This window comes from Quercus suber, unplaced genomic scaffold (genome assembly GCF_002906115.3).
Source record: "Quercus suber isolate HL8 unplaced genomic scaffold, Cork oak 2.0 scaffold_458, whole genome shotgun sequence".
In the NCBI taxonomy this organism is placed as follows: domain Eukaryota; kingdom Viridiplantae; phylum Streptophyta; class Magnoliopsida; order Fagales; family Fagaceae; genus Quercus; species Quercus suber.
Window position 1 is genome coordinate 336,470 of NW_027069909.1, and position 27,305 is coordinate 363,774.

The 27,305-nt window shown below is 35.0% G+C and overlaps 2 protein-coding genes across 4 annotated transcripts; both read left to right on the plus strand.

The window, feature by feature from the left end:
- Window positions 1–2,309: 2,309 nt before the first annotated feature.
- Window positions 2,310–12,510, plus strand: LOC111995755 (probable protein phosphatase 2C 9). The gene is made up of 6 exons (XM_024027683.2): window positions 2,310–2,630; window positions 2,732–2,880; window positions 4,481–4,717; window positions 5,095–5,371; window positions 10,932–11,086; window positions 11,949–12,510. The coding sequence occupies exons 2-6, from the start codon at window positions 2,845–2,847 to the stop codon at window positions 12,087–12,089; spliced, it is 846 nt and encodes a 281-aa protein (XP_023883451.2). The 5' UTR covers window positions 2,310–2,630; window positions 2,732–2,844; the 3' UTR covers window positions 12,090–12,510.
- Window positions 12,511–14,826: 2,316 nt separating this feature from the next.
- On the plus strand, window positions 14,827–27,031 carry LOC111995779 (outer envelope protein 64, mitochondrial). 3 transcript variants are annotated; one of them, XM_065762426.1, is made up of 13 exons: window positions 14,827–15,202; window positions 15,427–15,579; window positions 15,682–15,872; window positions 16,856–16,981; window positions 17,175–17,357; window positions 17,574–17,718; window positions 18,926–19,094; window positions 19,528–19,662; window positions 19,757–19,957; window positions 21,479–21,606; window positions 21,691–21,742; window positions 22,562–22,644; window positions 25,523–25,592. In XM_065762426.1, exons 1-12 carry the CDS (start codon window positions 14,946–14,948, stop codon window positions 22,595–22,597), a joined length of 1,776 nt encoding a protein of 591 aa, XP_065618498.1. In that variant the 5' UTR covers window positions 14,827–14,945; the 3' UTR covers window positions 22,598–22,644; window positions 25,523–25,592. The 3 variants fall into 3 exon arrangements, with proteins under 3 accessions (XP_065618498.1, XP_065618497.1, XP_023883477.1); XM_065762425.1 differs by lacking the exon at window positions 22,562–22,644 and adding an exon at window positions 26,644–27,031 and having other exon boundaries at window positions 14,828–15,202; XM_024027709.2 differs by lacking the exon at window positions 22,562–22,644 and adding an exon at window positions 26,644–27,031 and having other exon boundaries at window positions 14,829–15,202; window positions 15,682–15,806.
- The last annotated feature ends 274 nt before the right edge of the window (window positions 27,032–27,305 follow it).

The window sequence follows — 27,305 nt, forward strand, 5'->3', positions numbered from 1 at the left end:
AGACCAGCCTAGTTTGGGTTTCTTATAGTCGAGGCTTAATGGAAAACATGGTTGATGGGCTATTTTCAATGAGACACAATAGAGTATAAATTTTTGTCTTTGTGTGTGTGTGTAGACAAATCGATAGTTATAATAGGGGTAGAAGCTATTTAAACCCTGGATGTTACTATAGCAAATACCAGAAGGTACTGATTGGGTTAAAAGCCTCATGGTGGGTATAAATTTCTCCATATTTGCACTTCAACCTACTCAAAATTAGACATAACATATATTCTTATTTTCTATTTAAGTAAGAGAGAGAACTTTAGTGATATTGAAATTTTATGGCATCTCGTGGGTAAGACTTCTATAGAAGTTATAAAAGCAAACGTATATATAAAGAGAGAGAGGTTGAGTCTAAGTTACATCATTCAATAACTTATTATTTAATTCATATTTTAAAAATCTCATTGTTGAATTACATGTTTTATACATTTATTGTTTAATTTATTTGTCCTTAAATTAAACTAAGCACAATCTCATCCATTTACACGCGCTTTGTCCAAATTAAATAAAATAAACCCAAAGCCTCGTTAGTTAATGCACGATTGAAAAGCCGAAGACCAGCCCAAAAAACCTAAACTTGGTTTGTTCCATCAGAATAGTCCAAAGCCTATAAAATTTAAAAGCAAGCCCGGCCCGATATATCTAAACTTGGTTTGACCCATCAAAATGGCCCAAAGCCCATCAAATTAAAAACTAACCCAAAGTCCATCATAATTAAGACCAAGCCTAAAGCCCTTCTAGAAATTTTAAAAAATAACTCCCTAGTTTTCTGAAACTACATAAAGGCCCTAAAGCTTCTTAGAAATTATATGATTGCCCTAACAATTAATTGAAATTATAATTATGCCACCATTTTTTCCTAAAATTATGAAATAACCAGTAAGACATCAGAGAAAGTACCAAAATTTCCTCAAAGACTGTAAAATTATTATAATACCCTTGAAATATCTAATATCACAAAATAGACCCAAAAACTTCACCAAAATTACTAAAAAACTTCAATACCACTAAAATATCTAAAATAACAAAAAAAAAAAACCAAAATTCATAGAAAATGACCAAAATACCCTATCAAACTCACCAAATTGACCTTGAATCATATAAAATGACCAAAATGCCACTAACCTCTCACATTGACCAAATTTGCCCTAGCTATCATTAAAATTACTAAAATATCCTTACAACCTCCAAAATTTACCAAATTAAGTCCAAAACACACTAAGTACCAAACAACCCATAATTTTCACCAAAATTACAGGTAGATACCGTTTGACTTTTTATTTTAAAAGAGATAAAAGATTGTGTTGTGCAGCAATTTCATGTAGTAGAGAGTCCGTTTCAGTGTTTTGTATAAATATTCTTTAGCTTTTTGGAAAACTGGGTTGTTTGAAAAAGCTGTACCAAGGAAAATAAATAAAAACTTTAAAAAAGTTATTAGCACAAATTCAACATAGTAATCTATAAATGGGATTGTCTCCTGTTTGCATTTCTTTTTATGAGAACAGGAGAGTTGAAATCAAGACATGGTGGCTGTGGCTAACTAGTGTTTAAAAACCTAAATAAAGAACCATTAATACCAATACCAACTCTCTACGTTACACGTATTTAATTCGCTAATGCCAATGGAGACAAAACTTATAGGTTTCGTCTCTTTTGTCTCCGAGTTTGAATAAACATTAGCTGACTTTGAACGCTGGTCCCCACTTCCAATACAGAGCACACCTACACACCGGTGACCAAACCAAGGAAAGACTCTCCAGATCAACATCTACACAAACATTATTTTTTTTATTAAAAAAACTTATATAAATTTTAACTTACGTTGGCTGTTTTATAATTATTGTTTTTTATCGCCAAACTAAAATACTTGTTAATGTTTAATGTAGACCAAGTTTATATTAAAAAAAACATCTACAAGAACATTATTTTTTTATTAAAAAAATCATATAAATTTTAACTTACGTTGGCTGTTTTATAATTATTATTTTTTTATCACTAAACTAAAATACTTGTTAATGTTTAATGTAGACTAAGTTTATATTAAGAAAATCACTTAACTTATTTGACGATAAAAAACTTATCTGGCTAAGATAACTGCAATCTACAAACTTACTAGAAAACAGCTGTAATTATAAATAAATAAATAAATAAACAAAAACAAACAAGACCAACAGTGTAAACAAGAGAAGCAACAAAAAAACACAAACACACACAGTGTGCAAAACAAAAAGTCAATAAGTGCAACCTGTGCCTTTTGGCAGCCATTGTTTGGCTCTCTTTAAAGACTTACTCGGCCCTCGAAACAAAACTTACTATACATACATACGCACGCACGCACGCACGGTTACTCATTCAACGATTCTTTCCTCATTGTACATCCCTATATTTCTTGTTTTGTTTACCTATCTTCTGTTTTCTAAGTGGTTCTATTATTTATCATCTCTCTCAGAAAAAAAGAAAAAAAGAAAAAAAACTAAGTACTTGGGAATTGATAATTCAAGTCCTGTGTAAATTTGGTCTCTCTTGTTTTGTTAGGAATTTGACTGTTCTTGGATCGGTGAGAGAAATTCTTAGATACCCAATTGGTAAATTTTTGTTTTTTGTTTTTTTCTTTTGTTACTTCCTTTCTGGGTTTCTGTATGTTGGACTGTTTGGATGATCAGAATTCTCTGTTTTGATGTTGCAGGTTGTGAAAAAAAGTAGTTTTTCTGAGGTGGGGTTTTGGTGTTGGTGTTGGGAATTGGCAGAGCAGGTAGATGTGGAGTGGGAGAGGAAGAAGCTGAGGTGGGGCTGGATTACATGGATAGTTTGTGTTGCTTCAATCCTGTGTCTCAGGTCAGGATATCTCCACCTTTTTCAATAGCCTTTTTTTTTATTTTTTATTTTTTTAATGTATTGATATATTTTTCAAGTATTTGTATTCGTAGACTTGCTAATTTTGGATCTTTTAAAAAAAAAAAAAAATTGGAAAAGGCATATGATTTATCTAGGTATGTGGCAACTTTTGTAGAGTTAGAGATTTTATGTGGACTGTTTAAATTTAGTGAAAGGGTTGGATTTGTTAATGACAAGATAAGGAAAATTATGCTTCTCTTTTTAGTATAATTCAGGTTAAGTCTTGTGTTTTTGGCAATTTTTCCTTTTTAAAAGTTTTCTGCAACATCTTGGTGCTTCTCTCCCTTCTCTGTATCTTGCAAGCAGATATGAGAGGGTAAATGAAGAGAGATGCTTAAAAATGTTAATTTTTTTTTTTCTTGAGTTAAAAATTACAGTAAGGAGACTTCTTTTAGCATTTTTATTTTTCTTCACTTCCATTTTTCAGTTTGTTAACCTAATATGCAAAACTCGATACACGGTTCTTGCAGGCAGGGTTGTGTATCCGGGGTTTAATCAATAGTGGGTGGGCACATGAAATGGCCCTGCCTTGAAGAGGTTCCTTGTCATCAAAGAGCCTAATATGAATAATTTTGAAAACGACAATGCTGAAAACATTTTAACTTCTCTAATAAATAGGCCATATATGGGGAAGTAACTTTTTTTTGATAGGTCATATATGGGGAAGTAACTTTTTTTTTTTTTGATAGGTCATATATGGGGAAGTAATTGAAAACTGTTTTCATGAACATAATATCAGCACTTTTACTTTATCATCTTTCATTTAGTCAGGTTGCAATAATGAAATCTGTTTTTCAATTTAATCTAAGTCACATTTTTCTCATGTTTTTGTGGAAAACTTCTTCTGTTTTTGGATATGTGGATTTGCAAATGGTAGGAATAGTCCCAGCAGTCTGTCTCTTACTGCATCAGATGAACAATCATTAATTCGTTTACAAATTCATACATTTCCTTCAGTATGGTGGGAAGTAACTTCCTTTCTTTAGTGGGTTGGGCTCTCTTTCAATTGCTAGCCTTATGCTGATCATTCTATGCTAGTGTTTATTGATATTTCTCACAATTTATACTTCCACAATAATAAGCATCCGCAAAAGGTGGGTGCCAAGCTTTCCTATTCATCATTTTCGTATTGAAACAATTGCATTCTTAATTTTAGTTTCCAAATCAACTTTTGAATGTTTGATTCGTAGATTTTCTTTAGAGTGTTGATAGTGATATTGATAATGGGGTAAATCATTGGGTTGTATGCTCATTGCTTTACAAGTTAGTCATGCTGAAAATTTGGATAATCCCAGCTAAACATGAAATTTTGGATGGACCATATATTTCTTGGTTTGTTTCAGAGTTTGTATCATTAAATAAAATTACATTTTGCCTCTTAGATACATATGTCTTGTATTATTTTGTTATATTTTTCCATCCTTTGTGGTGATTTTGAGCAATACGGGATTCGGTTTTACATTTCATCTGTTAGAGCATTCTTCTTTCCCTTTAAAACTTTGCATGAGTTATTTTGATGTTGAAATTTCCTTGTCTTTAGGTTGGAGGACGCTCTTCATGTAGCTCTGGCAAGGGCAGGAGCCCTCAGGGCACAGTCAAGTATGGCTTCAGCCTAGTTAAAGGGAAAGCAAATCATCCCATGGAGGATTACCATGTCGCGAAGTTTGTTCACATCCAAGGGCATGAGCTTGGACTTTTTGCTATATATGATGGGCATTTGGGAGATAGTGTACCTGCCTATCTACAAAGGCATCTGTTTCCTAATATCTTAAAGGAGGTGAATATTTGGTCCAAAAAGATGCATTATGTTTATGTGTTTGAATTGCTAACTTAAGGTGCATTTGGATTCTTTAAGGGAAAAATATCTTTTGATTTTGCTTTATGTTGCATTTAAAATGTGTATTTCTTGTTGGTTGTAGAAATTGCAATTAAGTATGAATTGTTCCATCAAGATTACTCATTTAACTTGCTTTTGGTAATGTACTCTTTTGGAAAAAGAAGAAATGTATTAGATACCTTTAAAAAGATTGGTATGGTACTGATCTTATGGTATGATATGGATTTAGTTTTTTTGTGACATCTTAATGCCCTTTTATATAATTGATTTGGAAAGGTTTACTGTATACACTACTTATGTTTTATCATTAATTCCAGGATGAGTTTTGGACTGATCCCAACAGGTCCATTTCTAAAGCCTACGAGAGAACAGACCAGGCAATTCTATCACACAATCCTGACTTGGGGCGAGGTGGATCCACTGCAGTCACCGCAATTCTGATCAATGGTCAGAAGCTATGGATAGCCAATGTTGGAGATTCACGAGCAGTTCTTTCAAAGAGGGGGGTGGCAATTCAGATGACAATTGATCATGAGCCCAACACTGAGCGCGGCAGCATTGAGGACAGAGGTGGATTTGTGTCAAACATGCCAGGTTCTTTTACATATCCTCAGGCCCTTTGTCTATATATGGGTGGGTGTGGGCGTGGGTCCATGTATGTGTGTGTCTGTGCACACACCCATTTGACTTTCAAACTAGAAGCCTTTCTTGATTGAGTTTTGGTGAAAACTAATGTGAGTCTTATATTTCCAAATATTTTCTGGCCTGCATCTGGTTATAGGCCTTGCATTGGAGGTTTTTGGTCCAGCTAATTGTATATTACTTTGCATATCAAAAGAATTTAGAAAGGATCACCTTTCCTACTTTCTGAGCAATACTGTGTTTAGATGAGTATTTGCTGATTGTGATTAACCTCAAAATGGGATGTGTAAAGTAGTTGTCAATGTGCTTTACATTGATAGGGTTTTTATCTAGTAAATAAGTATATTGATCAGAACTGGGCAGAGAGGAAGGATGAAATTGATTGGAAAGGATCGCTCTAAGAAGTGATGGTCGATGAAAGCCACATACTGGAATAAAATTAGGATGGACTTATAGATCCTTGTCGAGTAAGATACTTGTGGTATCTATGTGAAATTTGTGAATTTGCATCTGGAATAGCCCTAAAAAAATGAACTTGAAAATGTGGAATTACATTTGAGACTTTGAAAGAAAACGGGGATGATTGCCTATCTTGTTCAAGTGACAATGTCAGTAATGGTCAAAATGTTGACCTTCCTTCAAATTGGACTCGACCTAGCAGGTGTCCTATGTTTTGTGTCTTTTGAATCTATGGATCACATGTTGCTTCACTTTCCTTTATTTTTTTTGGATCATGCTGTACTCAACTGTGTATTCTTTTGGTGCCGATGAAGTAGGGGAGGTTTAACTTTTATGCCAAACAAAGGATTGCAGTTAAGGAAGCGATCAAGTTGAGAAAGAATAATAGGGAACTGCGCAGATTAGCTTCTTCCTGTGGTGCGTGCACTACTTTAAGAAATTTTATAATGCGATGATACTTAACATAATCAGAGAAAAACTTATTGCATGAGCATTTATTGGAGGACCTCTCCCTTTCCTGCTGATAGGATTAGAAAACCTCCAATCCTTATTAAGCTATGGTACTTCTGGGACCTTCAATGATAATTATTGCTTTGTACTTCCATGGATACAGGACATGAGAACACAATATGAATGAGCTGACAAACAATTCCTCTTAAAACTATGAATGACATAGCAAGGACATGACTTGCTCTCTCTCTCTCCGTATACATGCACACTCGCTTACTCTGATTATCAAAGCAATTGCATATCCTCTTAATTAGAAAAATGTCTGTTTGAAATGAAATCATACCCAAAGTATTTAGTTTGTGCCCCTGCATGACTATTGACTCAATTTCCCTAGATGATACACTATGTCCCCGCACAAATGTTATGCTGATATATGTAATGTTGGCACAACACCACATATAATATGTTGTTGATTTTATGGAAAGGCAACATACCATATTATGAATTTCATTGAGGATTAGAACTTGGCCTTTTTTGACAAATTACACCTTGACTTTTTAATTTTTCCATTTTAAACCCGAGACTTTATAAGCCATGACAATCTAACCATCTGCCCATAGAGGACAATTTTCATTTAACACCACCATTTTGTCTTGTGTGGTTTATCTTCTTATCCACATTAAAAGAAACTCTAAGAGAGGACAAACACAGTAGAGAGAGAGAGAGGGCAAAACAGGCCTGTTTGGGTGTAATAGATGCCAATTAAAATTGAGAAACTCTGAAGACAAAAACAGTAGAGGAGAGAGAGAGAGAGAGAGAGAGAGAGAGAGAGAGCATAGGATAGAGGGTAAAACAGGGGCTGTTTGGATGTAATGGATGCCAATGAAAATTTTCCTTCTGCCAGATAGGTCGCTCCATTTGTGGTTTGTAACAGATATAGACAGAGTAGTTAGATTGTCATGACTTATTAAGGGCTGTTTGATATAGAAGTTTAAACACATGTTTTTAGTTTTTAAACAACATTACACGTATTTCCACACTTTTTCACACACACGTATTTCCAAAAAATACAAACAATATTACTAGAACAACATTACCAAATGACCCCCAAGTATTTAAAATGACAATTAAAAAGTTTGGATATAGTTTGTCACAAGGGATAAATCTAAGGGTTATTTATTTATTTATTTTTTCTGGACTTTTACCCCAGATTTATGTTGAACCTTTGGTTCTTATCCTTGAAAACCTTCCAATTACATTGTTCCCCTGAATTGACTAGATAATCACTGGAGAATTGAGTTTGAAACTTAAAGGTAATATACTCCATCTATTAAATGAGTGTATTTTTTTAAAAAAAATATTTTTTTTGATAAGTAATGAAAATTTTATTAAAAGTCATAAAGAGTCACCCAAGTATACAGGATGTATACAGCTGGGGACTAAGTGAGTGTATTAATATTCAGCCGGGTGGCTTTTCTTCATGCATGTGCTGTACAATTACATACTCCAATGAAAATCTCATGGATCTTTAATGAAAATTGATTTAGGACGGAAGTTTTGATGAAGAATAAGGTTGTCTAATTCACAGCCTATATGTTTTGTACAGAGAACATATAAAGGGTGCATGGAAAGGAAGTTTTGGGTTTCTAGGTGAAGTCTCAATTGGTAATTGGTTCAAATAAATAAGTTGACATGATATTTCTATTTTTGGTGAGTGAGTTTTTGACCCCATGGGGAGGGGGAAGGGAGATTCAAACTAGTGATCTCCGCTTTATAAGCATGGTCCTAAGCCAATTGTGTGGTCCCTTGGGGTTAATAAGTTGACGTGATAACAAAAACATCCGGCTAATGAACTATATCTCAAATGGCACTTCCTCTTCTTGTAAGTGCAAGGTGGAGGGTGAGATCATAAGTCCCTACGTATGTAATTTGGCAATAAAAGAAAAATATCATTTGATTGAGGTGGAGGTTTAATAGCAATGGGAAGTTCGTTTGCGCTTTATATTGAGGCATTGCAAGGGTCAAATGTGGTGATTTTTTCTTGGAAGAGTGTTTGGTGTAGTAAGTGACATTCTTTGTGTGGATAGTAGCATTTCAGAAAATTTTAACCGGTGATAACCTTCTTAGGAGAGGCATAATATTGGTAGACTAGTGTTGCATGTTAAATGAAGTGATGAAACTAGGGATCACTTGGTAATGCATTTTGATGTTGCCCAAGAGTTGTGGTTGTTTGTATGTTCTTATGTTTTGGGTGTGTTTGGCGATGCCAAAGCGAGTTGCGGATGTACTCTTTGGATGGAAGAAATGATTTGGTAAAATGGCAGCTCCTTTGTTTGGAATATGGTTCCCTTATGTCAAATGTGGGTAATGCGTGGGAAGAGGAACAATCACACATTTAATGGTGTGGAGGTATCAGTTATTGAGTTGAAATCCTCATATTTGAAAACTCTGTATGAGTGGTCTCACACTCTTGGATGTAATATGCATTCAATTGAGTTTATAGACTCTTGTTTTCTTAGAATAATTCTTTCTCATTGCCATTTTTTGCGAGAGCTTTGCATGTACATCCTTAGTACATAAAGTATCTCCTCCATTTCATTTAAAGCTATTATTTATTTGAAGAAAAAACACCTGATTTACAATTTTAGAGCTAAGAAAGACCCTAACTAAGGAAATGTGAAAAACTCAAAGAAATAGGAATGCATAAGAGATCAGAATGATTTGGTATCTTCTACAAAGACAAAAAGATTGCAAATTAGACAGTTAACTTCCCTCATAAGCTAAACTTTTCAAATTGAAAACTTCCAATGCCTTGCTAAGAGCCTTGTATCTCAACTGGCACCTCTTGATGTTTCCAAAGGAGATGTTCAAGGTTCAGATTTCCTCTCCCCCTAGAACCTTAATTGCTGACACAAACCTAATAATGTATCCATGTCATGATATAACATAAATATAGCAACTCCATTAATTCTATACTGGGGGAGACTGTTATTTATGTGTCTTTGTGAATCCACCATATGTAACATTTTTATTTATCTCTGTTTTAGCAATGTTTGCATGCAGAAGAATTGTAGATAGTGAAGGATGTTGAGGTGACATTTGAACTAGAGCACATTGGCTTATAAATTTTCCTCTATCTAGCCCATTATTAAACTTTTGTGGATTTCTGCACTGAAGATGTCATTAACTTCAATGATGTTTATCTTTAATAGAAGTAAATGAATAGACTTTTAATAGAAGTAAAAGATACAAAGCTATATTGCTCCTAGGTATGAGCATAAACTACTTTGCCCGTTAGGGGTGAATGCACTTGATTACTCGGCAACTAGTTATGGGGGTTAGTTGCCTGTAGGTTTTATTAACTAGAGGCATGTCCAAAGGACTTGTGTGTGTGTTTTGGTAGGCCTAAGAGAGAGATTTCAATTTGTTTTCTTCCTCATTTCTTTTCTTTTCCCTTATGTGTGTGTGTGGGTGTGTGAAAATTTTGGTAGGCCTAAGAGGGAAATTTTGAATTTTTTTTTCTTCCCCATTTCATTTCTTTTCCCAACTCATTTACTAACCAAACAATGGAAAACAAGAAAAATAAAAATTTTCTTCTTTTCTTTTAACTAGTGGCAAACCAAGTATTGAAAACATAGTTTACAACAATGAAATCATTTTAGATATTAAAACTAAGTGAAGAATAGTACTTTCTGTTACTAGTTTCTAATGGTTTTATACCATTCTTTTTTGACAAAAACTTCTTACATATCTATTTTGGTAGGATAAGCTGTGTGAAAGGGCATGTCATAAGTGCTATAGTGGCTGCATATCAGATATATTATGGTGTATGACTAAAAGTCAATATATGTCAAGTGCCAATTTAAATTTTGAACCAATGGGGTTGAACAGAATTGGTAGAGAAAGGTGACGTAATTGCTTGATGAAGCTAGATGTTGCACATCAAACAACTTGTCCTTGAAATAATTTTGTATGAGTGAGGAAGGTCAGTCAGATGATTGTAAAAACAAGTAGTTTCCTCTCATATGGTAGGACAACCAGGGCTTTTGTTAATGCTGAGTGTGTTCAGTGTAGAGTCTAGAATGGGGAGATCTGAATTATATGATCTACCGAAGGCTGCAATCTGGGCCCATTTTTGGTGCAATGGTAAAGTCTTGTACTGAAAAGAACAAGTGCATGTGTGGAAGTCTTGAGAGCGTTCGCTTCATGCAAAAATACTATAGGACCTTATCCAGGCCATCTCTCTAGGACTATTCTTAGTTGAGACCAGCACTGAGTATTTACATATTTACTAAAGGCTCTGCTCGCTAAATCATAATGGCAGAAAATGGTTTATGTTTGATTGCATTAGGTCTCTTCCTCTTGTATGCATTTTTATTGAAATTTTATATTACATTAGCAAGCCTGCCACTTTTGTTTGTTCTTTTAGTGGGGGACTGCTACTCTTCTTTATTACTTATTTTCCCTTTTTAACTTTTCCATACTTCTTAGTCAGTCACCCTCTTATACTCTTATGAATTGTGAGTTCAATCTGAATGTGAAACCATATATGTGTTGGAAGTTTCTGGTCATAATAACAAATGCATGGTGCATACCATATTAGGAGACGTTGCTAGAGTTAATGGCCAACTAGCAGTTTCTAGAGCTTTTGGAGACAAGAATCTCAAGACACATTTGCGATCGGATCCTGATGTACAAAATGCTGATGTTGATTCAGATACTGATATTCTCGTACTGGCAAGTGATGGTCTATGGAAGGTGATTAATCTCTCTTTGAGGCTGTTTGGATCTATTTTTTCCATTACTCAATTTCCGTCACTCAATTTCCATCACTCATCACTCTAAAATACCAAAGCTGTTTGGCACCATTACTCAATATTTTTCACACTCTTTGTGGGCTCCATACCTGTCACTGGTGTAGGCTTTTTTTTTTTTTTTTTTTTTTTTTTTAAATTTCTTTCAGTACCCACAAACCCGAACCCAGGAAAAAAAAAAAAAAAAAAAAAAGAGATCACCGAACCCAGGGAAAGAAGAAGAAGAAAAGAAGGAAAAAAAAAGGGGAAGAACATCGGGGAGACCGAACCCAGGAGAAGGGAAAAAAAATGGAAGAACGGGGGAGATCGAACCCAGGAGAAAAAAAAAAAAAAAAAGAGAAGAAAGAACACCGGGAAAACCAAACCCAGGAGAAGAAAGGAAAAAAAAAAGGAAATAACACCGGGGAGACCGAACCCAGGAGAAGAAAGGGGAAAAAAAAAGGTGGATTGGTCAAAAGGTGCGGTTGAGTTATGATTAGTGGGTCCATCATGTGTGTTTAATTACAAAAATGTCATTGAGAGAGTTATGGAAACTGAAAACAGCCAAAATGTGTTTTCAGTTTCTATAACTCATAACTCAAAAATTAGAGAATTGAGTGAGGAAAACAGATTTATGAAACAGAGTGATGGTGCATTCAAACAAACTTCTTGCCATGGGTTCCACCATTTTTGAGTTATGAGTTATGGAGACAGAGAATTGAGTTATGAAAACAAGCCATCCAAACAGACTCAAAATTATCTCTCTCTCTCTCTCTTGCTGACATTATATTGTGTTTATCTATATGGTTTCTTTTCAATTAATCCAGGTCATGGCTAATCAAGAAGCAGTTGATATTGCGAGAAAGACAAAAGACCCACAGAAAGCAGCCAAGCAACTTGCTGCCGAAGCATTGAATAGGGACAGTAAGGATGACATCTCCATCATTGTAGTCCGTTTCAAGGGGTAAACCAGAATTATAAATTCTCCCTACATTCCAGAATTTGCATATCAAGGGTTTCTAGGCATGGATGCAATTCTATAGGTTAAAACCAGTCGGAAATCTCATGAAGTCCTGCATAAATTTGGAATTTGTTTCAAAAAAGTTATATATGCCCTCCTTCCGTACCTCTGTAAAATTAAAATTTCTTGCAATTAGGTTGTGTGATTTGATATTTCTTACATTTCTTTGATGTGTAGATTTCATACCATTATTTTTCTCTGTAATTTGCGTTGTGACTTCAAAGCGGTGTGAAGACGTTCATTAATTTATTATATAGAACAATGCATGGGATATATGCAATTGTTACAATTGATAAGCAATGTATCATAGCCTTGAAATGCTGCTGCAAGGATTGACTCCATTTTAAGGATTGGTGAGTTAATATTTATTATGATGGCAAACTATATATGGAATTGTAATTTTAATATGTTTTGAATAAACTCTTTATGTGCTTAAAGACTGTTTAAGCATTAGGGATACTCCTTATAGAGTTGTTAAGCTCAAATCCTAAAATCTAGTGGCTGTCATTATGCGCTGAAGATTCACTTACAATACATAGTTATTTCCCAATGGTTTTACCAGATATAAATTTTTAAAATCTGAATCTTTCCATCAAATATCCAGTGATGCAGACCTGATAATGGACTCGTGCATATTAAGCAATGGTGGATGGTAGTTACATTTGTTGAATGTCAAAGAATCAATGGTGTTGTGGTGCGTAGCTGCAAATACTGTATCATAAATTTTATGACAATGTGTCAAGACTATATTCCAAGTTTACCTTTGGAGTGTATCTTTGCTCGAAAAACCCATTCATTTAGATGTAATTTTTTATTTATTTTATTTTTTTAAAAGGTTTGTCTTGTTGTGAAGCACTTCAATATTGATTCAATATTGAACGTATAGTGGAGCATAAAAAATGGGATTGAGGATTTGTATTCTATTGAAAGTGGAACACAAAAAATAGGATGGAGGATTTGTATTCTGTTGAAAGTGGAACACAAAAAATGGAATGGAGGATTTGTATTCTATTGAAAGGGTATGTTTTATTCTCCAGCACTCAAATTAATCTTACTAAACCTATAACAGAATTATGTTAGGAAGAATGGATATTTTGGACCCCTAATGTGAGTTCCCTATGGATATTGATAAAATGGATGTTGAATGTCCATTATTGTCGAGAGCAGGATCGAAAAGTAATAAGGGAAAAGGCTTGGCAAGAAATGTCCGACTCTACAAAGGAATTCAAAAAAAATGTGGTAAAAAATGTTCAATTGTGTAAGGAATGTCTGACTCTTAGAAGAGGATGACAGATGTCATCATTGAAAGTAAAAGTGTAAGTAGGCCTGTTTTATATCTGCAATAGCTATTTTTTTTTGGTAAACTAACGATTTCATTAAACAAACTAGGAAATTACAAGAGATTCAGTGCACATCCTGTTAAAGTATACACCATTCAAATCATCCTCAAAAGCATTACAAATGCCTACAGGAGGACTTACAAAAGAAATAAATTCACTATCCTGGACAGCACCCATTCTAGCCAATACGTTCGCACACCAATTAGCTTGACGAAAGCAATGGCTAAACTAGATCCGCTGGAAGCGCGCTGCCAACTGCTTGCAATCATCCAATAGCTATTGAGATACAAGCAATAATGGGAATGGTGTTAAGTCTTCCTGGAGTGCATTTGGGTCATCGCCTCCATATGTTCAACTACTTATTTTTCATGAAAAATCAAAGTACAATGAACATGTTTGTAGCAAATAACATTATGGTTTTTTTTTTTTTTTTTTGGTAATTCTAATTGATGGCTTTGATGAAATATGTATCTTAATTATGATATAACAAACTTGATAGTAAATTATAACTAAGACCAAAAAAAAAAAAAGTTATTATTGTTGTTGTTAAATATTTGTTTTTCATGTTAGGAAGTCGTTTTGCATATTCAAGTATTAAAATAGGGTTAAAATTATAGATAAATTTGTTTTCTATAATACTTTCAGTACTTTCAACTTTTTTCTACAATATTTTTAGCAAAAAAAAAATCAACTAGCTTTTAGCTTATTTTACTACAGTACTTTCAGTAAAAAAATTTTCAGTTTTAGCAAAATAAGCGGTTTTCAAACGGATCCTAAATGTTAATGTTCAAAAGATTATTTGTTCCAATAAAAAATTCATACCTCAAATTGGCAGGCTTTTTAGTAGAAGATTTACCGTTAAAAATCAGTCATTAGAAAAAACAAATTATGTATTTAAATTTTTTAACATGAAAGTAAAAAAAGAAAAAAAGAAAAGAAAAGATAAAATACAGTTAACAAGGTTTGAGATGTTGATTGTTACTAAACAGCCTAAACCCAACTTGGTCTCTATAGTCAACTTCGCCTCATTTTTCTCATTTCATACACCAATAGTTTAAATTAAGGTTGAGTAATTATTGGATACTCTCTCTTCTTACATAACTGTGAGTTTTATAATTTAAATTTATGATGAGACTTGTAATTTATATGAGAGGAAAAAATTACGTATTTATGATAATTTCACGTATTCAATAATTTTCTACCAAGGTGTTGGACACTTGACTTTATTTTTCCCTAAAAATCAGTATTAGAAAAAATGAAAAAAAAAAGTTCATGCAGTAGAATATTCGCGCCTCCTGTCCAAGTCAAGCACAATACACAATTTCATTAAAGACAGAGAAGCATCAAAGCGTCCACTAACCCAAATAAATAAACGAGTCCAAAACAAAACTCTAAAGAAAGTGTCTCTAAAACCCTCCCAAAACCCTCCAAAGAAGCCTCCTTCCACTTCCAATCCTTGCTCCATGTCAAAGGCAGTAAAGGTTATGAAGGCCAATGCTTCCAATCCCAAGCTGTTGATCGCACTTGGGATCGGCCTTGCCGCCGGTGTCGTGATCCTCACCGAGACCCGCCGGAGGAGGCGGAGGCGTGCCAACGCCGCCGCCCAAAGAAAGGACTTCGGCGCTTTCGTCGTCCGATTCGAGCTTCTCCCTTTCCCTCAGCCTCCTCCTCCTGCCGCTAGATTGCCTCTCTCTTCTCTTACTTTCGCCATCAAGGACATGTTCGTTTTCTATTCTCCCACTCTCTCTTCCTTTTCCTTTCCTGATTTCACTGTGGAACTTCGATTTTTCCGAAACTTTTATAGGAGCAAAAAAAAAAAATAAAAAGACTTCATTCTTATATTGTTGTAGAGTTTTCCATAAGATCGGCTGGGTTTTACTAGTGTTAAAAAAAAAAAATTGAATTTTGATGTACATTTTTTGATGGGTTTGGTGGGTTTTGTAGATTTGATGTGAAGGATTATGTGACGGGGTTTGGGAGTCGAGATTGGGAGAGAACACATGAGGCTTCAGAGAAGACGGCGGTGGCAGTGACTGCTTTGTTGAAAAATGGGGCTACTTGTGTTGGCAAGACTGTTATGGACGAATTGGCATTCGGGTAAGCCTTTTTAAGTTCACCATTGCTCGTTTTGTCTCTGTCGAAAAGATTCAAAGTTAGGCCAACTTGTGTATGCTGCTTGTGCCTGATTTGTTATCTCAGGATAACTGGGGAGAACCGGCATTATGGAACCCCCACCAATCCACAAATGCCATCATGTATCCCCGGAGGTTCTTCTAGTGGCTCTGCTGTGGCGGTTGCAGCTGGACTTGTCGATTTTGCTCTTGGTATTTTTTCGCCCCTTATGTTTTGTGTTGCAATCTCATCCATTTTATTGTTCAGGTCCAGTTCTGGTGAGTAAAATGGATTGTTCTTCTGGCAAAAGTTGTGGTTGAATTTATTGCATTCAAGGTTTATTCTTTTGGGGTGGAATCTGTTATTTATTTCACAGAACTTTGTGTGTGTGTGACACTAAATTTGTTTTATTAACTTATGGCATGGGCATTTACCTTTCCTTTTCCATACCAATTGTTAGCATTATTCAAGATATGCTCATTTTATCAAAGTATGTATAAATGTTTTGTTAAAAACTTACTGCCATGCCAAGAGCCTTGTCAGTTGTAGCTCAATTGGTACCTCCTTGTGTTTCCAACAGAGACATGCAGAGTTTGGATCCTCCTAGCTCCAACCATCCATGTTTCAAAAAAACTTACTGCCATAACTTGATCTTGAGCCCTCCATGGAAGCCTTGAAAGTTGAAATTCTTGATTTTTTCTATTGATGTTGGCTGCAAGATGAAAAGGATGGTTGTTTGTGGGGAGAATGTTGGGGGGGTGGGGGGACTATAACTCCCTATTATCCCATATTAAAAAAAAAAAAAAAGGCAACTTAATGGGCCAATTGCCATTTATTTAGGGTGAAAAGCGCCCCCCCCCCCCCCCCCCTTTTTTTTTTAAAAAGAAGAAGAAAGAAAGAGGTTGGTCCGTACTATTATGGGCCCAACATAAAATAAACATAAAAACCACTTTTATATAATCACATCAGTAATGACTATGCTAGTTCATACAAGATAAGAAAATAAATACAACAATATCCCACCCCTTGTGCCCAGTCAATTGCCATTGTTTCCTGATTTTGTGAGTAATGTCTATAAAAATCAAATGAAAATGAGGATAGTCAGTGCATACTAAGTGCTTGTGTTTTTTTATGGTTGATGTGCCTATTGATGTTTTTTATGATGTCCTCCTTACCTCATTGTGGATACTAAAAAACCTGTTTGTATGTTTTTCCTTCTTAACAATGCCGACTGATCCTCTTAAGGTTCTTATATTTGTAGGTACTGATACTATTGGATGTGTCAGAATCCCAGCATCATTTTGTGGTATCCTTGGATTTCGACCGTCTCATGGGGCTGTATCAATGATTGGAGTACTGCGAAATTCACAGAGCTTAGACACTGTTGGTATGGGAAATAATTAGTGCCAAATTCCCAGACTCATTAGGTTTATAATGAATGACCATGTGGACATGTTGGCTACCAGATTTGTATCTATTCAGGATTGTATCACTCTATTCAGGATTGTATCACTCTGACTTTGTTTTGCCTAATTTAACCCTTTTTTTTTTTTTTTTTTTTTTTTTTTCGGGTCTTCCAGGATGCTTTGCTTGTGATCCATCTATTCTACATCGTGTTGGACATGTTTTACTTAAACTAAATTCAGTGGAGCCTAGAAGGGCAAGGCGTCTTATTTTTGCTGATGACCTCTTTCAGTTTTCTAAGGTTCCCACACAAAAGACATTAAATGTTGTTAACAAAGCAATTGAAAACCTTTCTGGGTGTAAGTAGCTGAACTTCATGATAATGTAACGTACATAGATTTTTACATACACTCGTGTATTAAAAAAAATCTGTAGTTTCTATTTAGTTGCTCTTATTTATGACTGATTATCAATACTTGCTACAAAATATGTTGGTTCTAATTGGACAACGATACTTACCTAAAGAAATGTAATGCTGTTGCTGAAGTTGCTATTTTGTTTTGTTGGTTGTACAGACCAGCCTCCAAAGCATACGAATTTTGGTCAGTATATTGGTTCAAATGTGCCCAGTTTAAAACAGTTTCAAGAGCCGTCATCCAACTTGCAAAATGGGACATTTACTTTAAAAGCCCTCTCTTCTGTAATGGTTTCATTGCAAAGGTATTCAGGAGATTTATTTTTTTTCTTCTTCCTTTCACTTGGGTCTTTTGGTTTTCATTATATATGATGAGATTTGAGATTCATGTTTTCCCTCTTGTTCATGGTTTCTATTTTTGTCGTTACTCAATAGGTGAATCTGGAACATTGTATGGAAATTAGAAAAGTTGTCATTACTCAATAGGTGAATCTGGACCATCGCTTGGAAATTAGATAAATCAAGCTGACAATTATATACATATATATATAGTTACATCAGCAGATCATTGTACAACCATTGGACATGAACAAACCAGTAAAAGTTCTCAGTGCATAGTGTGCATATATATATATATATATATGCACACTATGCACTGAGAACTTTTACTGGTTTGTTCATGTCCAATGGTTGTACAATGATCTGCTGATGTAACCTTGATTTTAGTCTAACTTCAACATTTGATATATTTAAGGCTTATAAAGATGTCCTGGATGTATCAGTGTGATGTGTATTATAAGGAAGCAAATGCTAAAGTAGCACTCTTTCTGTTACATAGGTGATGCAGCCAGCGAAAAAAAGTTAACTTGCTATCTTTACAGTAATTTTCAGTTCTGGCAGCTTAAGAGCATTTCATGTGTGGGGCCATCATGTGATGTGTGATTGAATCATTTGATTAGCTTTTTGTTGAAAGTTGGCGAAAGTACAATTGTACTTAGAAAAAAGTGGGCCTTTAAACTGTTGTAAATAAGCAAAAAAGCTAAAAACAATCTGAAAGTTAAAAAAAAAAAAAAAAAAAAATCCAAACTAACAAGATAATTTTCTTTTTAATGTCTTACTTAAATTCGATTAGTGTTTGTGTTCTTAGCTGTTCAGAGAAAGATGGTTTGTACTTAGCTTATAGCCTGTATGGTATTGATGTAAGTTTACTCCATTGGCTGCAAATTTCCTTCATGGTATACCATTGGGCCAGTCTTTGTTTTGGGAATGATTTGCTTAGTTCTGTAAGCCTTTTCTCCTGCTTATAATTCCTTCTAAAATTGTCTTAGATGATTTAAGTTCATATTCATACCATCCATTGTGATACAACATTGATATTTCACAAGTTCTCTCTCTCTCTCTCTCTCTCTCTCTAGCTGATGCAGCCCTTGGATATTGGTAGTACTATTGCAGTCTAGTTGATGCCCTGGTTTCCTTCTCACTAACTTCTATGATGTGTGCACATGTTTTCAGATATGAATTCAAAACAAATCATGAAGAATGGGTAAATTCAGTCAAACCCAAGCTAGGACCTGATGTGTCTGATCGTGTTCTTGCAGCAATTAATACCACACACGAGAACATGAAATTTTTATATAAAGTCAGAACTGAGATGCGGGTTGCCCTTCAAAATCTCTTAAAGGTACCCTCAACTTATTTATTATGTTTCATACAGACTTCAACTTAAAGTGTTAAGTTCTAATAATATTATTGTTGTTCTTCCATTTTCTTTAGTTGGTCCTATTGAGAATTTTTTTTTGGGATAAGTAATAAATAATTTTATTAAAGAAAAGGAAAGCTCAAATGAGCCTTCTAAAGAATTACAAACATAGTTTTAGTGATCCATGGAATCAACTGAGTTATGAAAACCCCAATCATTGTACAACATCCAAAAAAAAAAAAAAAAAAAAAAACTCAGGAAGGTATAATTGATCTTAATGACAGGTCATTCCAAACCTTTGAGATTTTGGTTGTTCTGCTCCCTCCAAATTGGCCACACAAGACAATGTGGAATTGCACTTGCATGTGCCACTATCTGTCCGCTTTATTATTGTGTTTTTTTCTTCTTTCTCTAGGATGATGGTATATTAGTAATTCCTACAGTGGCTGACTCCCCATTAAAGCTCAATACAAAGAAGAGACTTTCAGCTGAATTCCATGATCGCATATTTGCACTGTCAAGCATTGCTAGCATATCTGGATGCTGTCAGGTGACTTTGTATTTGTTGCTTCAGTTTTTGTCTCTATGCTGTAGTTTCTGTAGCCTAGTAGAATTTTTATATTTATTTTGCATTTTACTGGCAGGTTTCCATTCCCTTAGGAAAGCACAATGATTGTCCAATCTCTGTTTCATTTATCACATTCCATGGTGCTGATAAATTTCTTCTTGATACGGTCTTGGATATGTATTCATCTCTCCAAGAGCAAGCTAGCATCGCATCCAATTCAGTGCATTTGCCAGATACCAATGGTAACATGGATGCTTCTGAACTTTTGAAAGAAAAGGTATGTTCACCCTTAAGTATTTTGTCATGAAATATTGATTCTGCATTTGATGAAAAGTTTCTAGTGCAATCTTTAATCTAGTTACTGATCAGGTGAAGCATTTTTGACATTCCCTTTTGATTATTGCTTTATTTGTACTTACCAACACTTAATGCATAAGATTAGGGACTGGATTTTGACCTTTCCTGATCATGAGGCTTTTGGTGTGTTTACTGCCATCTTTCCAAGATTACAAAGTTTCAGTATGTTTTCGTTTTTCCTTTTGCCAATAAGCCTGTATGTTCCATGGGTGCAAATGGATTACTGTGTGCACTCTCACTGTTACTCAAGTTTTCCTGAACTAGGGTAATCTGTAATGGCAGGATTTAGTGTCTTCTTGTTTTACTTTTCAAAAAGAAATAATGTGGCTGGGGATAGATGTTAGAGATGATCATTTCAAAGTTAGTTGATAACTGCTCTGTCTTTATCTCTCTCTTTCTCTCTTGTTGAATCTTCCTTCTCCTTCTTAATCATGTAAGGATTTGAGGGAAGTAATTAAAAATTTTCAGACGTAATTAGGGGATCTATTTTACTACATTTTACATATTGCAAAAGAAAAGAATTTCTTGCTAATTTAGATTTTACATCCCTCTGCTTCCGTATTACTTCTACGTCATCTGTTTGTTGATAAGTGAATTATCATACATTTGTGGAGTGAATGGATATGATGCTGTAGTGCGAGCAGAAAGATGTGATTTGTCTGTTTCTGTGAAGAAAAAACCTGTAAACTTCTATGTCTGGCATTAACTTCAGATGAATATATTTGTATCTGAAGTTATAGTTACTGAATTACTGTGCCTGGAACTGGTATTTATATGTCACTTCAGATACAAAGGATATGGACTATTGATTGACTGTTTCAAAACTTAAGAGTACATAATCACTAGTATTTCTTCAAACATAAGATTATTATTATTATTTTTTAAAAATTTTGATAACGTAAATGGATTTAGAACTTTGCTGTGTGTCAGTGCCATAATAAGTCTGATTAATCGTTTTGCTGGTCCTTTAAGCTTCTTAGGAATCTTGAAGGGAAAAATTTGAATCCTGTATGCTGTCTTATTACTGTCTTCCAACATGATTTCTGTTGCAACTTTCAAAAGTGCTTGGTCAGCTTTTCATAATGAATTTCTCTGGTCATTATTGAGTGTATCTAAAGAGGAGCACATTTAAGTTATTTTATTGCCACTAATGATGTTCTTGTGCTGAAGATTTATTTATCCATGTCGGTTTAGATACAGGCATCCAAAAACGGTTTTGGTTACATTTCTCTTGAGAATGTTGTTTTAGTTGTTTTAAGTTTTATATTTTGCTGAATTTTTATATTTTTCATCATCAATACAACAAGTCTTGTTTGAGATTTAAGACGAGCCTTATCCATATTAATTATTAGTCTCTTATGATACAGAGATGCATACACACACGGACACACACATAAGGTATGCTGTCTGAGCCTTTTCTTGTTATAAAATCTTGTTGCAGGGAAATGCTGCATTTAAGGGAATGCAGTGGAATAAGGCTGTCAAATACTACACTGAAGCTATCAATTTGAATTCAACAATTGCAACTTACTTTTGCAACCGTGCCGCTGCTTACCTAGAGCTGGGATGGTATGTTGTTTAATATATTATTTGATATTATTAATTTCTGTGCATTATAACCAAAGTCTTCATATTTGTTCTGAATACGTGCAGTTTTCAACAAGCTGAAGAGGACTGCAGTAAGGCAATATTACTTGATAAGAAGGTGAGCAGACAAGTTTGTTGTACTGACTAGTCCCTGCAAATCATTCTCTAAATATCTGCATCTTTTCAATTCTTTAACTTTGTAGCCATTGTCCATAGTACCACATATCAGGTCCTATCATGCTTAAATGATTAATCTGGTATCACTTTTTGATAATTCAATTTTTATAATAAGTGGGAGAAGGGGCATTTCACATTTGAGCCTTGGTTCTCATCATATAGGAGAGCATGTAATACCATTGAGCTACAAGGCTCTTGGTGATTGATCTGGTAATATGGAAATATATGGTAATATGGAATATATTTTATAGTTGTTTTGGTTTTCTTTACTATCATGAAACATGGTATAAGAGTAAGGTGGATGAAGTGGAGAAGTTCATCTGGAGTATTGTGTAGTTGTAGAGTACCAATTAAGTTAATTTAATGTAATTTTTTTAAATATTGCTATAAGACCAGCTATACACGCGTTATTGAATGTCGAGCAACATGTTCACAAATGACTGTAATTGAAATGAGAATGTTAAAATGGGTAAGATATAAGGAAAAATAGAGAATTTGAAATGAGGAAATTAGCTTAAAGATAGGGGTGGCCTCCATTGATTGAAATATGAGGGAAAATCTCTTGAGATGGTTTTGTCATGTGCAGAGGAAAATGATTAATGTACCAATGAGAAAAAGTGAATTGATTCAAGTTGAAGTAGCAGAAAGGAAGAGGAAGACAAAAGATAGCATTAATAAAAGTAGTAGAAAAAAGACATGTCAATTAAGGAGTTTACTTAGTAAACTGGTAAATAAATCTGTTGGGGTCAATTTTTTACAGGATTCAAGGAGGCTCGTTCTTCCATTTTTCCTATGACAATCTCTCCAATCTTCTGTTCGTTGACGATTCATTGATCTTCTGTGGTACTGAGCTGGCTGATACTACATCTGATGTATTGAGGCTGTGTCAGGTTTAAAAATCAATTTGAGTAGGTCTGAACTTGTCCCCTTTGGGGCTGGTTCCAGGGGTGCATTGAGTTAGCTGGCGTTTTGGGTTGTATGGTTTTTCAACAGCCTATGAGGTATTTGGGGTGGAATGGGTGATTTTCTTGAGGTGGAATGGGTGATGAATTTAAATTTCACCTTTTTAATTGGCAAATAATCTGTCACCTTTTTAATTGGCAAATAATCTGTGCCCTGATACAGCAGTGTGGATTGGGTGTGCGTGAGGTGGTATATTTTAATAAAGCTCTATTGGGGAAGTGGCTTAGGCATTTTGCTGTGGAGTAGCAGGCTTTGTGGAGGACCGTGGTGGCTAGCAAATATGGCTGTGAGCGGGGTGGTTGGAGTTAAAAGGAAGTGTGGGAAGGGCATGGCTTCAGTTTGTGGAAGTATATTAGATTTGGTTGGGAATTGTTTTCCAGTTATATTAATTTTGAAGTAGGCCATATTACTAAGGTCAGATGGAGTTGTTTCCCCCTCTATACCGTTTAGCTGTTAATAAAGAAGCAAATGTGGCTGATTATATTTGCTGGAACATGGGGGCTATGCATTGGGATGTTTTGTGCAAAGCTGTTCATGACTGGGAGTTGGTGCTTTTGGCTGACTTCATGACTCATTTATTCCATCAAGATCAGACCGGAAATTGAAGATCGTATTTGCTGGAGTCCCACAACTAGTAAGTTATTTGAGGCTAAAGTGCAAACCATACTCCTAAAGTTTGGGGGTGTTTGGATATTACATCCTGAAGTTCTATTCTATTTGCATCAGCAGCCCATTCGTCCATATTTTCTGTTAAGTGGCACATAAGCTTGCCATGTAAAATGATGCCACATCATTTATGTAGCCTAAAAAATTTAAATAATTAAAGATGACATGGCATGATAAAAATGATGTGGCATCATTTTATTAGATGAACTATATACACCTGGCAAGTTTATGTGGCACTTAACGAAAAATATGGATGAAGGAGCTGTTGATGCAAACTGAATAGAACTTCAGGGGATAAAATCCAAATTTTGAAATTTTAGAATATAAAATCCAAACACCCCAAACTTTAGGGGTGTAATTTGCAATTTAGCCTAAGTGGCAGTAGGTCTTTACCATGGAAGACAATTCGGAAGGACAAAATACCTCTGAAAGTTGCTTCTTTTATTTTTTATTTTTTATTTTTTTGTATTGACTGCAATGTGGGGAAAAATTCTTACTTTGGATAACCTACAAAGGCATGGGAAATGGTGTTGGTTAATTGTTGTTTCTTATGCAAGCAAAGTGGGGAGAGTGTTGATCATATTCTGATGCCTTGTGAGTATAGCAGGGAATTATGGTATTTGGTTTTATGTTTATTTGGAGTGCAGTGGGTTATGCCCGAGTGTGGTACATTTGTTGGTGTGTTGGAGGCAGCATTTTGGTAAGTTTAGAAATGGGAAAAGCTTGTAGGCTATTCCTTTGTGTTTCATGTGGGCCATTTGGCTTGAGCGGAATAGACGGGCTTTTGAAGGGTTGGAACGTTTGACGATGGAACTTAAGATGCTGGGTTTGTGATCTTTGATTGTATGGATGTCTATAACCCCATAACACTTGAGCTCTAATTTCTTAGACTTTATAGATTCTTGTCATTTGTAATTTTCTGTACTTCCAGCACACTTGTTGTGTATTGGCTGTCATTTTTCTTCAATAAATTATATTATTTACTTATCCAAAAAAACGAGGTTATAGAGAGTATGACTTCAAATAAAGTAGAATGGCAGAAAAGAATGCATAAAGCCAACCATGACTAGTACGTTGAGGATGCATAGCCGGCCCAAAATTTAGAGACTAAGACTTGGTTGTAGAAGGAATCTCTGTTTTGGTCAGTATTTTTTTGTTGTAAAGTTGGTTGTTGCCTATGAACTATCTTGGTATTTCCTTGGGATCTTCATACAAGGCAAGAGTGGTGTGGAGTTCAATTATAGAAAAAGGGAGTGCTGGTTACCTAGGTGGAAGAAACTTTTATCTGTCGAATTACCAGTTTGTAAGAGCCTTGCAAGATTTGAAATCAAAATTTGTTGGTTCTTTGCTTGATATCTTATATTCTTAATACCACTAGAGGAGAAGGTTTTGATTGTATGTGGTTGAGGCTTAATGCCAATAGTAAGTTTGATGTTAGTTCTTTTTATGAGGTGTTAAGAGGATCTAATGGTAAGCCATTTCCTTGACAGTGTTATTGGTGTAGCAAGGTCTCAAAGAAAGTTGTGTTCTTTGCAAGGATAGTAGCATTGGAAAAATTTTAACAGTTGATAATCTTATTAAACGAGGTATTATATTAGTAGACTAGCGTTCTACATGCAAATGTAAAGGAGAGTTTGTAGATAATTTGTTATTTCGTTGTGTAGTGGCTCATGAGTTGTCGTCTTTTGTTATCGCTAAATTTGGAGTTCATTGGGTAATGCCTAGAAGGATAAGTAACATACTTGTTGGGTGGAGCAGTGGAGGAATTGGTTTGCTAAGCACAGGAGTGCTACTTGGAATCTAGTCCCCTTTTGCTTTATGTAGATAATCTGAAAAGAATAAACGGTCCTACTAGCTCTTTGTTATTAAGCTGCAATCAACATTTTTAAGGTTGTTGTTTGTGTGGTCCCATATGTTCGGCATTCTATTGTAGAGTTTATTGATATTGACTCCTCTTTCCAATGTAATTTTTAAATTTTGTTTCTCTTTTTGGTGAGTTTTGTGTATACATCACTTGTACATTAGCTTCCCCCTTTTCCAATAATATTTCTTGTTACTTATTAATCAGTAAATTTTTATTTATTCTGTGCAGAATGTGAAGGCTTATCTGAGGCGTGGAACAGCTAGAGAATCACTACTCCATTATAAAGAATCTGCTGAAGGTAAGAATCCAGATTCACACTGCTTAAGTGTTCACCTTGTATGAAACCCCAAGGGGTGGCACAAATTACTAGGACCACATCTCATGAAGTGAAGGTAACTAATTTGAATCTTCTCCACTCCTGAAATGGGGCTGAACTTATTAAAAAAAATGTTCACCTTGTATGCAGTGAGCTGCAGAAAAATTCAAAGGTCAATTACTGTTCCATAGGAATTACTATATACACCGATGACCTGGACTTTCCCAAGACCTATATCCTTGAGTCATAGAGCATGTTGGTGTGCATATTAAATCGTTATGAGATGTACTTTTTTTTGGGACAAGTAAATTTTGGTTCCTAGGGGAGACTCTAACTAGTGACCTCTACTTCATTAAATGTGGTCCCTAGCTGATTGTTCTACCTCTTGGGATTAGATGAACCGCTAATTTTTAATGGAAATAGCACGGCTTTGTTTTTTTATATTTATTTATTTACTTAAGTTTTTGTACAGTCATATTGTAAAAGGTGTTCATTGTACCGGTCCAGTTATGCCCCTGCAGTAGAGGTGGAGAAAATGTTCAGTCCGAGTGTGTTGCATGCCCATATGCATTTTCTAGTTATCAAATTTTTTGAATGTCAAAATATTGGGGATTGTTGATGATTAAGTTATATGTCCATACTTCTGTTTGTATGTGTGCGTAGGATATTTTCTAGATCCTGCTGCAAATTTAAGTGATGGTATCTTATATGTGTGTTTGTTTTTAAACATCAGATAAGTCAAGTATTTGGACTCCCTAGGGATGTAATTCATTTCTTTTATCAACTGTGCCAATCAAAATTGTGTTCTGCCACCTGCTTGTTCTTGTTATGATCCGTATGTATTTCCCTGTTGCCATGTCGTGTTATGGGACACAATGAACTTGCTTGCTTTGATCTTTTAATACACATGAATCACATGCACACAAAATGCATACATTGGTTCATTCATTCCATATGCAGAGAGATTTGTAAAATATTAATACAGGATTTATAATATTCAACCCCTTATAGAATTTCTTCTCTTTGTGTGCAGATTTCAAGCATGCTCTTGTTCTTGAACCACAGAATAAAGTTGCAAGTCGTGCTGAAAAGAGACTTAGAAAACTGATGAGTTGATACAAAAGCTCACTGGTCTCTCTTCTCTCTCCCCATCAGAAAGAAAACCAACAAAGAGCACTTTTGCAAGTTAGATTTGGGTTTCCAAGAATATAGACCCTTCTTTTTGTTTTCAACCATATGGAGTAAAAGAAAAGGAAAGAAAGAGGTGTGAAATTTTGTATACGGCTGCTGCATTTTTATTCTGTTCCCGTGCTGTGCATATTTTTTCATTGTAAGTAATCTTAGTCTGAACTATCATTTGAGAAATAATCATAAAGCGTTGCCTACTTGCATGCATTACTGTGCATGCAAAGCTTTTTTCCCTTGGTTTTTGTTTGTTTGTTTCAGTTACTCAGCTTATTTTTCTCAAGAGTTCAAGATTTTGACTATATTTGAAGCCTCGTATTGGTCGTCCCGGACTGTTTGGTTGGGTATCCCCAGAAATCACCGCAACATAGTAGAGAAGTAATTAGATTTCATAAGAAAAGAAAAAAAAAAGAAAAAAGAAAAAGAAAAAAAGGGGAGAGACAAAGTAATTAGTTTTCTTGGGGGGAAACCAACCAATCTCCCAAGGGGAGATTTCACTGAAACACCAAT

What these genes read in the sequence shown, in the direction of transcription:
- LOC111995779 (XM_065762425.1), top strand. Translation starts at nt 14,946, where the DNA reads ATGTCAAAGGCAGTAAAGGTTATGAAGGCCAATGCTTCCAATCCCAAG. An exon ending in ATGGACGAATTGGCATTCGG is followed by an intron (nt 15,580 to 15,681) that starts GTAAGCCTTTTT and finishes TTGTTATCTCAG; the next exon opens with GATAACTGGGGAGAACCGGC. An exon ending in AATTGAAAACCTTTCTGGGT is followed by an intron (nt 17,358 to 17,573) that starts GTAAGTAGCTGA and finishes TTGGTTGTACAG; the next exon opens with ACCAGCCTCCAAAGCATACG.
- LOC111995755 (XM_024027683.2), top strand. Translation starts at nt 2,845, where the DNA reads ATGGATAGTTTGTGTTGCTTCAATCCTGTGTCTCAG. An exon ending in ATTTGTGTCAAACATGCCAG is followed by an intron (nt 5,372 to 10,931) that starts GTTCTTTTACAT and finishes ATACCATATTAG; the next exon opens with GAGACGTTGCTAGAGTTAAT. An exon ending in CAAGTGATGGTCTATGGAAG is followed by an intron (nt 11,087 to 11,948) that starts GTGATTAATCTC and finishes CAATTAATCCAG; the next exon opens with GTCATGGCTAATCAAGAAGC.